Raw genomic sequence first — 15,943 nt, 5'->3', positions numbered from 1 at the left:
TCTTTGATTTCACCAAGATAGGATTCTTCTTGTACCTGGTTTAAAGCAAGCTGTGTGGATCACTTCCAAACGATCCTGACTTGTACTGACTCAGGAAGAACAGCAGAAAAAAGTAGATAAAAATGGAATCCAAGTGACATTTTTTCATACAAACTGAGCCAAGATTTATAAAGCAAAACACCTTAAGGACAGTGAAGCAGTAAGTGATGGGTTCCCATGAAGGAAGAGGGGGTGGGGGAAGAGTGTAGAGGAAATGACCTAGAGACAAAGCAATGTAGAATATACTTGTAAAAAACAGGGTATGCTGCTACTTAGGGCCATTATTTAGCCTGCCTTCTAGCCAAAACCAGCTGACCATTCTCATTAAAAACACCTTTGTCTGCCACTTTTTCCCATTAGTTGCCACCCATCCTACTTCTGGAAACTGTGCTGAGCACCTGGGCCCAAGGCCAAGCCCACTAGCGCCTCCCTGCAATATGTTTACAACTCAGCCAGTTGCTGCAGAGACTGGAAATCTACCAGTAGCAACCCGATGACCTCTTGTACCCGGCTCCTACCCCTTCTGCACGCTAGCACAATATGGCCCCATAGCACAAGTCAGTCTAAACACACAGTCTGAAAGCAAATGGTCTTCCTTTGGCTAGACAGTGTCTCAACAGACAAGCTAGACAGGGTTATCCTTACTGTACTACTGAAGAACTGAGGCTCCAACAGACTAAGGGACTTAAAGGGCACAGAAGGAGTCTGTGGCTAGAATCCGATTCTCCAGACTTTCAGTCCAGTGACTTAACTGCAAGATTATTGTTCCCTTCTGAAAATCCATCTCCAAGCACATAACCAGGAACTCAAGGCCATGCTTTGCTGCTGACAGTTGGACAGACTAATTTCAGATATAGAGCAAAATATTCCCTTTTTTGTCCACAAGATGTCAACTCCAGAACATGTGCATTTAGTTTTATATTCTATTATGCAGATTACTACATTTGTAAGAAGCGGGTTTGGGAATTGTTTGAAGATGCTCAGATATATGCTTTGGAAAACTAGACAGAATCCTGCTTAAAAAGGAACATCATATTTGGAGGGATATCATATTTCTGTCATACAAAATCCAATTGTCAGTTCAAACTGCTTGAGTATTTAATGACTGTTAGCATGCAGTAGAGGCAGAACAGATTGATATCCACATATTTACTGTCAAAATAAAGGGGAAAATACTATGAAAAAATAGAGGTGCTCACTGTTAAAAAGACCTTACCAGTTGTCTCTGCACTTAAATGAAGATATTTGCCAAAGGCCCATTAAAGCATTAATGGAGAGACTTCGAAGTTCAAACACCAGAGTCATGAAGAGATCTGTACTCTAAGAATAGAAGAAAAAAAAAAGCAATGTAGGTCACATTATATATATGATTATATAATAATCATAAAATCATAGAAAATAAGGGTTGGAAGGGAGCTCAGGAAGTCATTTAGTCCAACCCTCTGCTCAAAGCAGGACTGTCCTCAACTAGATCATCCCAGCTAAAGCTTTGTCTAGCTGAGTCTTGAAAACCTCCAAGGATGGAGCTTGCACCACCTCTCTGGGTAACTTATTCCAGTGTTTTACTACTCTCCGGGGGAGAAAATTCTTCCTAATATCTAACCTAAACTTCCCTTACTGAAACTTAAGACCATTGCTCCTTGTTCTGTCATTTGTCACCACTGAGAACAGTCCAGTGCCATCCTCTTTTGAGCCCCCCTTCAGGTAGGTGAAGGCTGCTATTAAATCCCCTCCAATTGTACTACTCTCTCCTTCCCCCATTCACCCCTCCCTCCAGCTAGGGTCTGCCCCACACAGGGGGAAGCACCCACCTGAGGGACATTTCACCTCCCCACAGCTCGAGCCAGGCTGGGAATGCTCCAGCCTCACCCCTTCCTCAGCCCTTGCCTCCAAGGGGGAGTGGGAATGCACCTCCCCAGTCCAGCATCAGCCCCTCACACTGGGGTCTGCCAGGCATGGGAGGAAAGCACCCACCTGGGGGCTTTTTATCCCACCGTAGCTCAGAGCTGGGCTGGGACCGCCTTAGCCCTGCTCCTTCCCCAGACAGGAGAAGGCTGAGGAGGGGGCAGGGCTGATGTGATCCCAGCCTAGCTCTGAGCTTCTGGGAGATGAAAAGCCCCCAGGTGGGTGCTTTGCCTTCTGTGCTGGGCAGCCCCCCAGCTGGGGAAGCCAGTGCAGGGGAGAGGGCAGTTTGCATCCCCTGCCTCCCTACCCCCACCTTGCTGAGAGGCAGAGCTGGACCAATCCCAGCCCAACTGGAGTTGTGGTGGGGGCAAAAAGCCCCCTGGTGGGTGCTTCCCCCCCAACACTGGGCAGACCTTGGCTGGAGGTGTGCATTCCCACCTACCTACCCCACACCTCAGAGGTGGATGGCTAAGGAGATAGAGGGTCTGAGCCAATCCCAGCTTGGCTCAGAGCTGCAGGGGGGCAGGTAGAAAGCTCCTGGGTGGGGGCTTCCCCCCTCCTGCCAGCAGAACCTGGCGGGGGGAGTGAGTTCCAGGCGGGTAAGGTATGTTCCCCCTCTAGGAGGTGGAGGCTGGGGAGAGGGCAGGACTGAACTGATTCCTGCCCAGCTTGCTGGGCTGCAAGGAGGGGAGCATAAAGTCCCCACAACAGGGGCTTTTCCTCCCCTGGCTGTACAGCCTGCAGTTAGGGAGGCCTGGGCATCTGTTCCTCTGCCCTCCTGTCCTGTGGGGCTGACAGGCCCAGGCAGAGAGCAGGCTGCGGAGCAGAGGCGTTAGTGCCCCAGCTCTATGACAGCTAGGGGCAGGGCCAGCCTTGCTCCATTGGAGCAGGCAGCACAGCCAAGAGCTGCAAAGCATCCAGGGATGCTGGGGGACTGTAAGTTAACTTGAATGAGGAAGAGACCTGGGACAGAAGTGCCATAAACCTTTTTAATCTAAATCAGTTAAGTCTGATACTACACATCCATCCAGGTTCATCTTAAACCAGTTTTGGCCATTTTGAAAGTGGTTTATGTGCACTGAACTTCTGCTGTGTTACAGGTTTAAACCAGTTTCCAATTACTTAAACCAGTTTATATGTAATTTCTGTCCCTAGCCTATAAGCTGTATCTCCACTAGATGGAGTTGCCTGTATAGCTGTATCAGCAAGTAGACAAGCCTTCTATGATTTAGTTATCATATCCCTGAGAGACAAAGTAAGTAAATCAGCAATATTCTATTTCATGTTATTTTCTATTTAAGATCTTTTAAAATGTTGGCCTAAAGTGAATAGTCTCCTTTTAGACTCATTGCCACATCTGTGCTCATGTAGCTGAAAGAAACTAATGATAATATGAAGCTAAATCACATTTTGCAGTTCTAAGGCATCACCAAAAACGCAGAACTGGCTTTATTATTAATCACTGTAACAGAATCACAGGAAAGCAAATTAAACTTCAAGAACTGTAATTACATATTAGTATCATCTTTCTCTGGGGAAAAAATAATTGTTTTTCAGAGTGAAAGACTGCTCTGTTCAAGGTCCCTTTCGATATATACTGAACTAACAATGATAAAACCCAGTTTCATAAAACCTAATGTTGGAAACTAGATTCACTAATAAAGGAGCTCTTTTCCAGTTTGTCAGCTATTCTTTCCTGGGACACTCAAATATCTTGAATGTAATTATGGACTTCTACATTCCTAGTCCTACACTTTCTTTCCCCAGTCTCCTTCAGGGAATGGGGAATTTTAGGCTTAAGATAACATTTTCAGGGTAAATTTTTTTAACCATCTTCATTTTATTTTCCCACTTTATGATCTATATCTTGGAGCTAACCTGCTGTCAGCTCATTTCAACCAATACTTGGCTTGCTTTCTCAAAAATGTATCCATATGAAAATGTCTCTCTCCAGTTCCTATTAAGCCTAACTTGTAGGGCTGATCAAAATTTTCCAGCAGAAAAATTCACTGGAAAATACCTTTCCTGGAAGGTCACTGGAAAATACCTTTCGTGTACAATTGCCACTTTCCAGAAAAATGTGCTGATTTTGACTGAATTCTGTTTTGGAAGAAAAAATAATTTTACAGGTTATTAAAAAAATTGGTCTTGTTCCAATCTTTGGTGTTTTTGTTTTATTTTAGTAGTTTTGTTCCAGTTTCAAAGGAATTTTAAATGTTTTTAATTTATTCCAATTCAGAGTGAAAACAATTTTTGAACCTGCAGAATTTCCCCCAAAATGGAAATTCGGTCTTTCACATATCTCTAGTCATTTGCCCTCATTTTTTTCAGCTTTCTGCAGAGATTTACTATTGACGCTCACAAGAAATTGGTACCTAAGGCTACCATATGTCCAGGTTTGCCCAGACATGTCCTTTCTTTGGGTCTTCCCATCTCTGTCAGGGCAGTTTTTTTTAAATATCAACAAATATCTAAGACTTTGCTCTGCCTCTGCTCAGCATCAAAATTTTTCCTAGCACTTCCCAGTTTGCCCTAGCAAGGAGCTGCTTGGCACTGGGGGGAGGGCAATTGGTGGCAGGGCACACAGGCTGCTAGGGCTGCAGCAGGGCGCGGAGGCAAGGGAGGTGCCTGCCCCTTCAGCAGGGGAAAGGTTCAGGGGGGCTCCTTCAAGGGCAGCAGGGAGCTGCATGGCTGGGCCAGTGGTACCAGGGTCAGTGCCTGTGCTCACAGTGGCAGGGAAGCTGGGAGATGCTGCAAGGCTGGGGAGAGCAGGGAGCTGTGGGTTGGGAGTGAGGGCTGGGAGGGGCAGGGGCCTGTGGTTTGAAAGTGAGGGGCACCGGGGATGGGGCCGGGGGGGCAGGACTGTGGGTCAAGAGCGTATGGCACAGGCAGTGCCACAGGGGCTGTGGGTCAGGAGTGAGGGGCACCAGCATGATCTGGGGGTTGGGTGGAGTGAGGGGCAGCAGCAGGGCTGCACGAGCTGTGGCTTGTGAGTGAGGGGCAGGGCATGGGCATATCATGGTCTTCCCCACACTCATATTATCCCCCCCAACAGATTTCACCTTTTTTGAAACTGGAAATATGGTAACCCTATTGGTATCAATATATAAGGTGAGACTGTATCTTCCTTTAAAAAAGGCTTATTCCTGAGATAAGGGATTATGCTATATTCTTTTCATTTGGTTTAAAGGAGCTCTGCTCTCATGTGTCTGCACCAATGTCACACATAAATGTTTCAGTGAAGAAATCACCAGTGAATCCTCAGAGGAAATATTAAATATGAAAGTAATAAAGAACTATGAACCAAGAAATCACTTTAAATATACATAGCACTAGAGTTTCTTCATTAAAGAAGTATTGCATGCTTCCAACTTTAATGGAAAGAAGAGTCCTACACAGTGAGAAGAGTCAGCTTTCAATTTTTATGCAGTGTAGTCCTGTCTACTCAAATCTCAAAGATGCATAACTTCCTACTACACACATTACGGGACTTTCATCTGGTGAGAAAGGAATTATGTATAAAATAACACCTCTAATTTCCACAGAACCTATTTATCCTATGATTTTTTTATGCAATATCCTAGTAACATAGTTGATAAAAATGAAAAAAAAAGGCTACATGGTATATGAACATGTCTCTGTGGACTGATTCAAAGTTCATAAGGGGAAAGACCACAGCATTTGGAAGATTGACAGAATGCTATATTACACCCAGAGGCTTGCAGTTTGGTTTTAATATATTATTTAATCTAGCCAAACTTTAAATTCAAACTGCACTTTAACTGGATTCACTTACATTATTCATTCATTTCAGATGTGAAAGGATATAAAGCAAGAATGTCATTCTTACTCAAAAGAACCAATTATAGTTCGCATGAAAAACAAACAAATACGTTTTACGTCTGTCAAGTCACAGTTCCAAAAGGATCCACAGGACAGGGGAAACCTAATTTGGCTCCTGACCTCTAGCTATCCTGAAATTTCCTCTAATTCTGAGCACATATGGTGCATTTCTACACAGGAATCCTTCCTCAATAAATAACCAAACATTTATAAGCTGGCTACTATTGATGTGGAAAATAAAACTCCAGCGCTGTTTCCAAAAGCAATGAGAACTTGGTATCATCTGGTGCCAGCAATAGATTTTCATTAAAACCTGACAGAAGGTTTTCATTAAAAAGAACTGCACCTTGGAAGTAGATAGAATAAATTTCTTACCTTAGCGGGGCGGGGGGGCCTCATTTCATGGATCCAAAATAATTTATTTCACTTTTTATGCATTTGTTCCTCTTGGCCTTTGCTCAGCACTGGCATATCGATCTTACCAAAATAAACTCACAAAAATACTATTCCAAAATCAGTTTCAGAAATATCTTTAAAAATGAAATTGCCCAGCTCTGAACACTATGGACCATGTAGTATAATGGACATTCTGTATCCTGTACAACATCTAGACTTGCATATTTAATATACTTCTTCTAAAGCATTTGTAAAGATTGGGATCAGAATAATTGTCCCTTCAAGCAAACTATGGACTTAAGTATGATAAACCAGGTGGCTACTCACTTGAGTTGCCTCAGTGAATACAATGGGAACATTTGCTGAATTATATAAGCGCACTGGCCCATCAAATCTCATAGCTGTGATGTGCAGGGTTACAAGACTGGCAGTGAAATTTGTGCTCTACTGAACAGGAGCTGGTTAAGTACAATGCTAACTTCCTTGAACTGGGGCCTACATGCAGCCATTCTGTAGTCTCAAAGGTACCATAATACGTACAGAAAATACACAAACACTCAGTGCTATCTCAGAGCCTTTACTCTGGCTCCAGTACTTGTAGCTTTAAGAAAGCCTAATCAAATAGCCATTTTAGATGCTCTCTATATAGGACAGAAACAGAACGGTAGTGAAGATAGTGGGTGACAGCTTTAAAAATCTTTAAAATAATTTAGAAGTCCCATCCTTCAGCTCCTTAATCTCTGAGGCACTCTTCACATTTTAACTCAGTCTCAGTTCCTATTTAATTTAACCCAAAGGGCTTAAGACCACTGCAGTCAATGGAAAGGTACTCAAGGATTAGTGAGAAAGTACAACTCTTAAAACAAGCATTTCATAAGCTTCATTTTAACTATGCGTATGATATAGGTCCTTGTTAACAAAGCAGCTATATGTGTGCTTAATTCTGCTCTTTTTCAGGGGCGTATCCAGGCAAAGATTCTTAAAGCTATTTAGGTGCTTAACTCCAATTTAGGCACCTAACTTTCACTGAAATCAGATGCCCAAATACATTTGTGGTTCTTGCCCCTACACATTTAAGCATGCAATTAAATTCCACCACTAGGATTGGTATGTGCTAAAGCACCTTGCTGAATTGGGACTTTCATCCTCAAAAGTAGTAAGCACTTACATACCTGTAATGATATACACCTCAGTGATTTGATGAACAGGAATAGGGCTATTCATACATTTACAAATAACCATGTGTTTACCTGATTAGCTAAACCAGAGCCATAGTAAGGTTCACTGGAAATAGGAGGCAACTAAGGGAGGGTCTGACAAAGGGCCAAGGGATGAAGGGATACAATCAACGTGAAAAAGAATGGTTGATAGTCTATGTCCACAGAAAGTGTGTCAAAAAACTCTAAGCAACTATAGAATAGGGACCCCTCCTGGATCACTTTCCGCTTTGTATCACTACAAATACAATTTAGACAAAAATTAATGAAAACTGAAGGTAATGGTAAATAAATTGCATGCAATACACAGCCCAAGAGAAGAAAGATAACAGCATTAGCAAAAAGGAAACCAGGCTTGCGCTGCCATATACTAATAATGAAGCACAAATGCATCTGACAACACATTTTCAAAGCAAATCTACCCACAACTCTATGAAGGCTCTGACGAACTGAGGCTGTAGCATTTGGCAGCAGATGCCGCATCATGCTTTAAACAGTGTAACTGTTTGTATTCAATATCAACAAGAACACTTTTATGAGGAAAAGGTTAGCCACCGCTTCAGTTAGCAGTTTATTCATTACTTTCCAATTGCAAGCATGCTATATTTTCAAAAGGGAAGCTAGTGTTAATCTTTGTGCTAGAATTACAGTATTTCTAGAGATCCTCGTAAAAGAAAAAATAAACTTCTAGTTAGGATAAAAGTCAGATTTTCATCTGAAAATAAGAGGCCTCTATGAGGTTATTCTTAATTGACTACCGCATTTTCACACAACTTACTTTCAAGGTAATAATAAAGCCATTGCATCTAGTGAACTCTGAATTAGATTTGCCTCATTGTAAAACACTGCAAGAATACCCAAATTTTATAGCATACATGGCCCTGCTGAAGTCAACAGGTTCAGAAGAGTGCTACTGTAGAGAGGGAGAATGATTCTGCCGTAGCCCTTAGGAGATCAGTTAAAAACTTTGTGCTCCACCAGACATTTCCTGTGTGACCTTGACCAAATGCCTTAGCCCTCTGTACCTCAGTTTACCATCTCTAAAATGGGAATTATCGGACTTAATTTCCTAAGTGTGTGTTTTGAAGATAAATGTATTGAGAGTGGAGAGCCGAAGACAGAACAATTCTACTCATGCTGATCATCAGAGTAAAACTGATGCCACATTTTAGGAAGATGACTGAAAGGAAGAATGCAGAACTGGCATTCAAAATTAAAGTAAGAGTTTGATACTGATCATCTGTCTGCAGAGACCTTGCTCTCAACTAGTACTAGCTGAAAAAAAAATTATTTCTCTGAAGAAAATTTTTACTTTTCTGTCCATCAATGAAAAATTTCATCTGAAAAACAAAAAATAAAGTTGACCAAAAAAAAGTTTATATTTCAGGTCAAGAGGATGGAAATTTGGGATTTTATCCAATAAAAAAAAATCCATTCTTTTTGTGAAAAAAATAATTTAGTCAAAAATCTAATTGGGTACAGTCTGGTGATGCAGCTGTAGAAAAATAGTAAATGAATCCTAATAATTAATGGCAAAGCTTGAGTTGCCTAAAAGGTTCCATAGTGGCCAGTGTTAGGATCAGGTTTGGGTTATGCTTAAGATCAAGTGTTGTGTCTTATTGTGTTTTCCTTGCACTGTCCCTTGAAGGCCAAAGCCCTTATGCTCAGCACTGGAGGGTTCAGTTACTTTGTGGCAGGTTCGCAGCACCAGGGACTCCCTGTTCTCTGCCAGGAGGAGCCAGAGGCATTCTTGGTGCCTCTCCCTCTAGGGACTGGACAGGGTCAAGTCAAAGGCAGAGCAAATATAAGTTCTGCATACACCTACTGAGGGCAACTGTTAAGATCCACCTGGACATGATTCCAGAGAATTTTAATAATAAATGACTGTTAGTTCAACACAGGAGTGTCCAGAGTGTGTTGCTGAACTCACAACATATCATTCTGGCGATGAGGATGGGATCTTTTGCCTAGAAGACCCCCCCCCTTTCAGATTGTGAGATGGTATTCTGAGACCAGGTGTTCTGTGATCAGAGGGAATTTTTTTCTTCTTTTCTTTCCGTTATGGCTGATGTTAGTTGGAATGGCCTCATTGGGGCATATAGAAGAATTTGATGCGGCCCAGCCGGCTACTTGGGACTCTTATGCTGAGAGACTATCCTATTACCTGGAAGCCAACAAAGTGGAAAACCCAGCAAAGCGTGCAATCCTCCTGACTTTGTGATGCCAAAACATTTGCCATTGTTCATTACCTCACAGCACCTGCCTTACCAAACACTAAGTCTTAAGCTGAACTAATTGCCCTGCTAAAGGCACATTTTTGCCGAAGGCCCTCTGTTACTCTGCAGAGATTTCATTTTTTTTTTAAATGGGACCAAAAGGTCAATGAAGGCATAGCAGATTATCTGACTGAGCTCCATCACCTTGCTGAATTTTGTTAGTTTGGGGATCTCCTGGATGGCCTGCTTCGCGACCGTCTGATCTGTGGGGTTCACGATGAAGCAATCCAATGCCGCCTGCTCTCTGAACCAAATTTGACCTTGGCTACTGCACAAGAAAAAGCTTTGGCAGGTGAAGCAGCATCCCATAACGTGATAGAAATTTGCCAGGCATTCTCCAGCAATGTCCACTTACTCCAAGAAGATCAAGAACCAGATCATCGCCAGCAAATTCAGAGGATTATATCCTCACCAACAGCACCAAGACAGCCAATTAATCCACAGACATGTTTGAGTTGTAGCGGCCAACGTAGACGAAGGAAGTGTGGGTTTAGGAATGTGGAGCGTCGTGCCGCAAGAGGAAGGGCCACATAGAGAGGGTTTGCCACTTGAAGGCCAGTCCTGGGAGACAAAAAGACTGTGGCAAATGTATTCACTCCCAATCCACTCACAGGTTAGAGTCCTCCCCAGAATGTGAGGTACAAAAACTATATTTGATTCAAAATGTTGGTGTTGTTGAAACTCAAGGTTCTGAGATGATTGCAACTGTACTAATAAATGGAAAGAAATGCAAAATGGAGGTGGACTTGAGTTCAGTAGTATCCCTCATAGATGAAAACACATTCTTCCACTTGTTTTGGCACTCTCTTCCCAGGTTATTGAAACCTGAGTGTAGCCTGCGTGACTACCATGGACAGATTGTGGAAACTTTGGGTAGCAGCAGTGTAGATGTCCAGTATGGATGTTAGACAGCGTCTACCCCTCATTGTCACTGAGTTCCTGCAAAAGAAATTGGTTCTCACTGTTGGGAATCAGTATTCAAGGCGTACATAGTTTCTGCACAGAGAGTCTGGAAAGGCTTGCAAGGCAGTTTCCCCAGGTATTCTCCGCGGAATTAGGAACTTACTCACATCGACCTGTGACGCTCCAAATGGATCCTGCAACAGCCCCTATCTTTATGAAGGCCTGGAATGTACCTTTCACACTGCGCCCAAAAGTTGATACAGAATTAGATCAGCAAGGGGTCCTCAAGCCAATCATACATACAAGCTGGGCCACACCAATTGTTCCTATTTTACACCAATTGTTCCTGTTTTAAAACCTAACGGCAGTGTTCACATCTGTGGGGATTACAAATGCACTGTTTATAAAGCATTTAACCAGGACCCGTACCCTGTGCCTGCCATTAACCAGTTACTTTCTGTTCTTGCAGGAGGGAAGGTTTTTGCCAAACTTGACCTCACTCAAGCCTATCAGCAATTGATAGTCTGCTGAGGCCAAAACAATAATTACACACTGGGGAGCGCTCCATGTCAAGCACCTCCAGTTTGGAATTTCTGTGGCACCAGGAATTTTCCAGCGGTTTATGGAAAAAATGCTAACAGGAATTCCTGGGGTTGTTCCATAATTTGATGATGTGTTGATCACGGCGCCATCTAGAGAGAAACTCACTGAGAGACTCAGAGAAGTTTTACAGAGATTTGATAAAGCAGGTATCAAAGTAAAAAGAGAAAAATATCAACTGGGAGTTTCCAGTATCAACTTTCTGGGATATCCAATTGATGCGTCTGACATTCACCCAGTTGAAAACAAGGTGAAAGCAATACATGATGCCCCTATACCAAAATGCAGACAGGATCTTCAAGCATTCTTAGGACGTCTCACTTTTTATCACATCTTCTTGAAAGACAAAGCCACCATAGCAGAGACCCTTCATCATTTACTGGATAAAGGAGCTCAGTGGAAGTGGACTTGCTGCACAACGAAGCCTTCCAGGGCATCAAGAAGTTGCTGGCATCAGACTCTGTCCTTGTTCACTATGATGAGCAGAAGCCACTGTCCATTACTTGTGATGCCTTGCTGTTTGGTGTTGGTGCTGTTCTCAGTCGCACATTACCTGACGGCATGAGTATACCTGTTGCTTTTTACTCTAGAACGATGACTTCAACCAAGAGGAACTACGCACAGATCGATAAAGAAGCATTGGCAATCATTGCAGGAATTTAAAAATTTCATCGTTATGTTTATGGCCATACACTTGAAATCCAAACAGACCACAAACCCCTTCTTGGAATTTTTACTACAGACAAACCAACTCCACCTATTTTGTCTCCCCATATGCAATGCTGGAGCATCATGCTAAATGCATATGACAATACACTCGTGTACAAACCTGGGAAAACAATTGCAAATGCGGATGCATTGAGCCACCTACCACTACAAATACCTGATTGTGCTACTCCTCTGCCAACAGAAGTCTGCATGCTGGAATCCATGCCAGAAGCCCCTCTTCAGGCTGATCAGGTAGCAAGGATATGATTTTTTGCTGTCATCCTTGCTATCTGATGACTGCAAAAAACCGTATCCTTGCCCGTGTCCTCAACTGGGTGTGGAGGGGCTGGCCTGCAGATAAATTGGCTGAGGAATTCAGGCCATTTTCATCATGTCAGCATGAGCTGTCTGCCCACAAGGGTTGCCTCTTGTGGGGAAATCATGTTGTAATTCCAGAAGCAGGATGCCAAATCATATTGACAACACTGCACGCAGCACACCCAGGCATTGTGAGGAAGAAAGCACTGGCTAGAAGTTATGTATGGTGGCCATGTATGGACAATGACATAGAAAGGGTTGTGAGGGAGTGCAGCATTTGTCAAGCAACACATCATAATACACCAAAGGCACCAGTATTCCCTGGGGAAATGACAAAGGAACTCTGGTCATGCATCCACATCGATTTTGCTGGCCCTTTTCAAGGTAAGAATTTCTTAATTGTTGTTGACTCATACTCAAAATGGCTTGAAGTGATTACTGTCTCAACTCTTACATCAACAGCCACTATAACAGCTCTCCGTCAGCTATTCACAACCCAGGGGGTCCCCGACACTATCATTTCTGATAATGGCAATGCATTCGCCTCAGCGAGTTCCAAGATTTTGCCAGCTGCAACTTCATTTGAGCTGTTACCATTGCACCTCGCAGGCCACAGGCCAATGGGCAAGCTGAGTGATTGGTGCAGACTACAAAAGATGCATTGAAAAGGACTGTTGTAGGAGACTGGACTACCAGACTGGTCAGATTTCTGTTTGCCCAACATGTAATTTCTTGCCCTACAACAGGGTCCAGCCCATCAGAGCTTTTTATAGGGTCATAATCTCAAGACATGCCTTGACTATGTTAACCCAGACCTTGTGAAAGACATGCAGCTCAGGAAAGAAAAGGAGTTGGACTCCACATTGGCATCTGATACGTTACATCTTTTCGTTCCACAAGAGACTGTGTTTGCTCGGAACTACGGGACAGGCCCACAGTGGGTTCGATCTGAAATTGTCAGCGCCACCGGACCCGTATCATATACAGTACAGACTGATGACAGACAAGTTTGGAGACGTCATGTGGTCCAGCTGTGTGGGCATTCTCCTACTGATAACCCTGCACCTGAGCAATCTCCAAGCACTGATCCACCACCGACAGACATGAATTAATTGGGGAAGTGCCTATCTGTTTCCACCAATGCAAACCCTTTGCCATCACCATCAGAAGGAAGCATCTCTGTTGAGTCTCCAGATAGCCTAACAAGGTCGTCACCTGCTGAACCCCTCACTGAGTCAGGCTCTTTAGGAAGACCACAGTGGAAGCGGAGTCCTCCCAAATGGTTGGCTGACTATTCTGTTTAGTGGGGAGCGGTGTTGTGTCTTATTGTGTTTTCCTTGCACTGTCCCTTGAAGGCCAAAGCCCTTATGTTCAGCACTGGAGGGTTCAGTTACTTTTTGGCAGTTTTGCAGCACTGGGGACTCCCTGTTCTCTGCCAGGAGGAACCAGAGGCATTCTTAGTGCCTCTCCCTCTAAGGACTGGATGGGGTTGAGTCAAAGGCAGAGCAAATATAAGTTCTGCATACATCTACTGAGGGCAACTGCTAAAATCCACCTGGACATGATTCTAAAGAATTATAATAAGACATAACTGTTAGTTCAACACAGGAGTGTCCAGAGTGTGTTGCTGAACTCACAACATATCACATAGAAATGGGAGAGAAAGGTATTTCAGCAAAACCTGCAGATGTTCAGTTAGAAGGCACTAGCATCTCCAGTGAAGTGAAACTTGAAAATAACAAAATGGAATTCTATTTGGAAAAGTGAAGGTGAAAATCTGCTCGGCAATCCAACAGCATTCTTTGGGAAGAACAAACCAGAGAAACTAAAGAGCAGGAATATGAAATATAACGAAATATATCTTTGCAATGCAACAAGGCAGTAAAAAATTGCAAATCTGGACTGTGCGTGTAAACACTTCTAATCACAAAGCCTGGGGTTAAACGACCCTCTCTGAGTAGCTGGAATACAAACTCACCCAGGTTACTGTAGTTATTTCAAGGAACAATATTATCAGGAAATACTGACAAACTATAGAGTTCAGAAAGTTCAGAAAAAAAAGCAATAAAAATGACCGGGGGCTAAGAGCAGGGTGTGATTTACAGTGAAAGTTTGCTAAGTGACAGGTATGGGAAGGCACAATAATGGTCTGCAAATATGTGAATCCTGTAAACACTGTGAAAGGACAGAAAGTTTTTAGATGAATACCAAAACAAGGCACCTGGAATGAATGAAATGAAGGTGAGCGACATTCCAGAGCTCTGTGAACATCTCCTGACGGGGAGCTCTGCTACCTGCGGTGTGCTCTGCCCAGGAAAAGGGGGAGAAGCTGCAGAACTTGGTATTTGAAACTAGACTGGGTAAAACCACACTAGAAGTACCGCAGGGCACAAACCTCCCTTGGCATGAAGAGGGACTGTGGGGGCTTTTCCATCTCTGTTGGCAGTGAAACTGCAGCATCCCCATGGCCTGGTTACGGTCACTTCTAGAAGGCTCTACAATCAATGACCTTTTGGACCGATGACCTAGCTCTGTTTGTACGCAGGCTCAGTTGAAGCATGAGTTTTGGTGGGAGGACTCTGAGGAGTTTTTGAGAGACCCCAATTGTTATTTTTGTATAGGGCTGCGTGTAGCAGTGTGCGCCAAGTGCGCACGTGTGTCAGATGCACCTGTGTGGTGATTGGTTCATTGTGTGAATGAGACAGAGATCTATAAGCTGATCATATCTGTGGAGGGGTGTGATCAAGGGGGTGCAATCATGCAAGCGAGAGATTGACTGTGACATGTACTGATGGCGTGGTTGTCCAGGGGATGCTGACCGGAGGAGGGGTCACCATACTCAGCGTGAGAGTGTCTCAATCGTTCGTGTGTGGAACCGAGTGATCGATCGTCGTGTGTCAGAGTGGGTGCAGAGAGGGGCAGTCAAGTGTCAGGTGAGGGCCTGGGCGGCTGATATTCCTCAGCACATCAGGTGAGAGAGAGAGCTGTATGCCTCGCAGCAGCAGTGCATGACAGAGCTGGTTATACAGCAATATTGCTCCAGAGCACCATCTGCGGGAGCTCTCATGTCTCTCTCATTTGTTGGTTACTGACAGCATAGTGTAATCTTGGGTTATTGTTGTTTCTATTGTACCTTGCGTGTTATTTTTTGTTGTGGTACAATACAGTTGTCATTTAACCCTCTCTCTTGTATTGTGTGTATTATTCACTAATTAATTATTGGTGGCACTAGATGGGGCCAGGCCATAGGCCAATGCCTAGTGGACTGGCCTGCCCACATTTCCTTTAATTTACTGTGAGCTAATTAGGTCTTAGTTACCCTAACCCTAACCCTGGAGCCAGCCAACGATCAGCTGATTGTCAGCAGATTGAGACTGCTCTGGGACAGTCCCGATCAGCAGTCTGCTGGGAGGGACTACCTTGGAGGTTTAAGCCCCAGAGTAGTCCCTGCCAGCCAGCAGCGACTACCCCACCGTTTGAGCCCCAGGGCCATCCCAATGTCCCATCAGCTGGACTGCCCCAAGATTCAAGTCCCAGGGCATCCCAGCCAACCAACAATCAGTTGATCAGGATCTCTCTGGGGCCTGAGCCCTGGGGTGATCCCTGTATGGCATGTCACACTTTCAAGTATGGCGCCATACAAATCAGCCACAAAGATATTACACATTTTTCAAGTAATATCTTTGCAGCTGCTTTACAAGTTTATCGCACCATAAATTCTGTGAATATCTGTCCTGT

General features: G+C 43.7%; 1 protein-coding gene across 1 annotated transcript in view; it reads right to left on the bottom strand.

The window, feature by feature from the left end:
- The window catches only part of LOC109290675 (apolipophorins), a 116,032-nt gene that overhangs the window by 59,763 nt on the left and 40,326 nt on the right, over positions 1–15,943 (bottom strand). The window contains exon 9 of the mRNA XM_019507382.1: positions 1,256–1,359. Coding sequence (XP_019362927.1) covers positions 1,256–1,359 — 104 coding nt within the window. The remainder of the gene's footprint in view (positions 1–1,255; positions 1,360–15,943) is intronic.

Source organism: Gavialis gangeticus, unplaced genomic scaffold, assembly GCF_001723915.1.
Source record: "Gavialis gangeticus isolate Ggan-Ray unplaced genomic scaffold, GavGan_comp1, whole genome shotgun sequence".
In the NCBI taxonomy this organism is placed as follows: Eukaryota; Metazoa; Chordata; order Crocodylia; family Gavialidae; genus Gavialis; species Gavialis gangeticus.
Note: the sequence above shows the minus strand (reverse complement) of the source record. Positions and strands in the feature narration are given on the sequence as shown.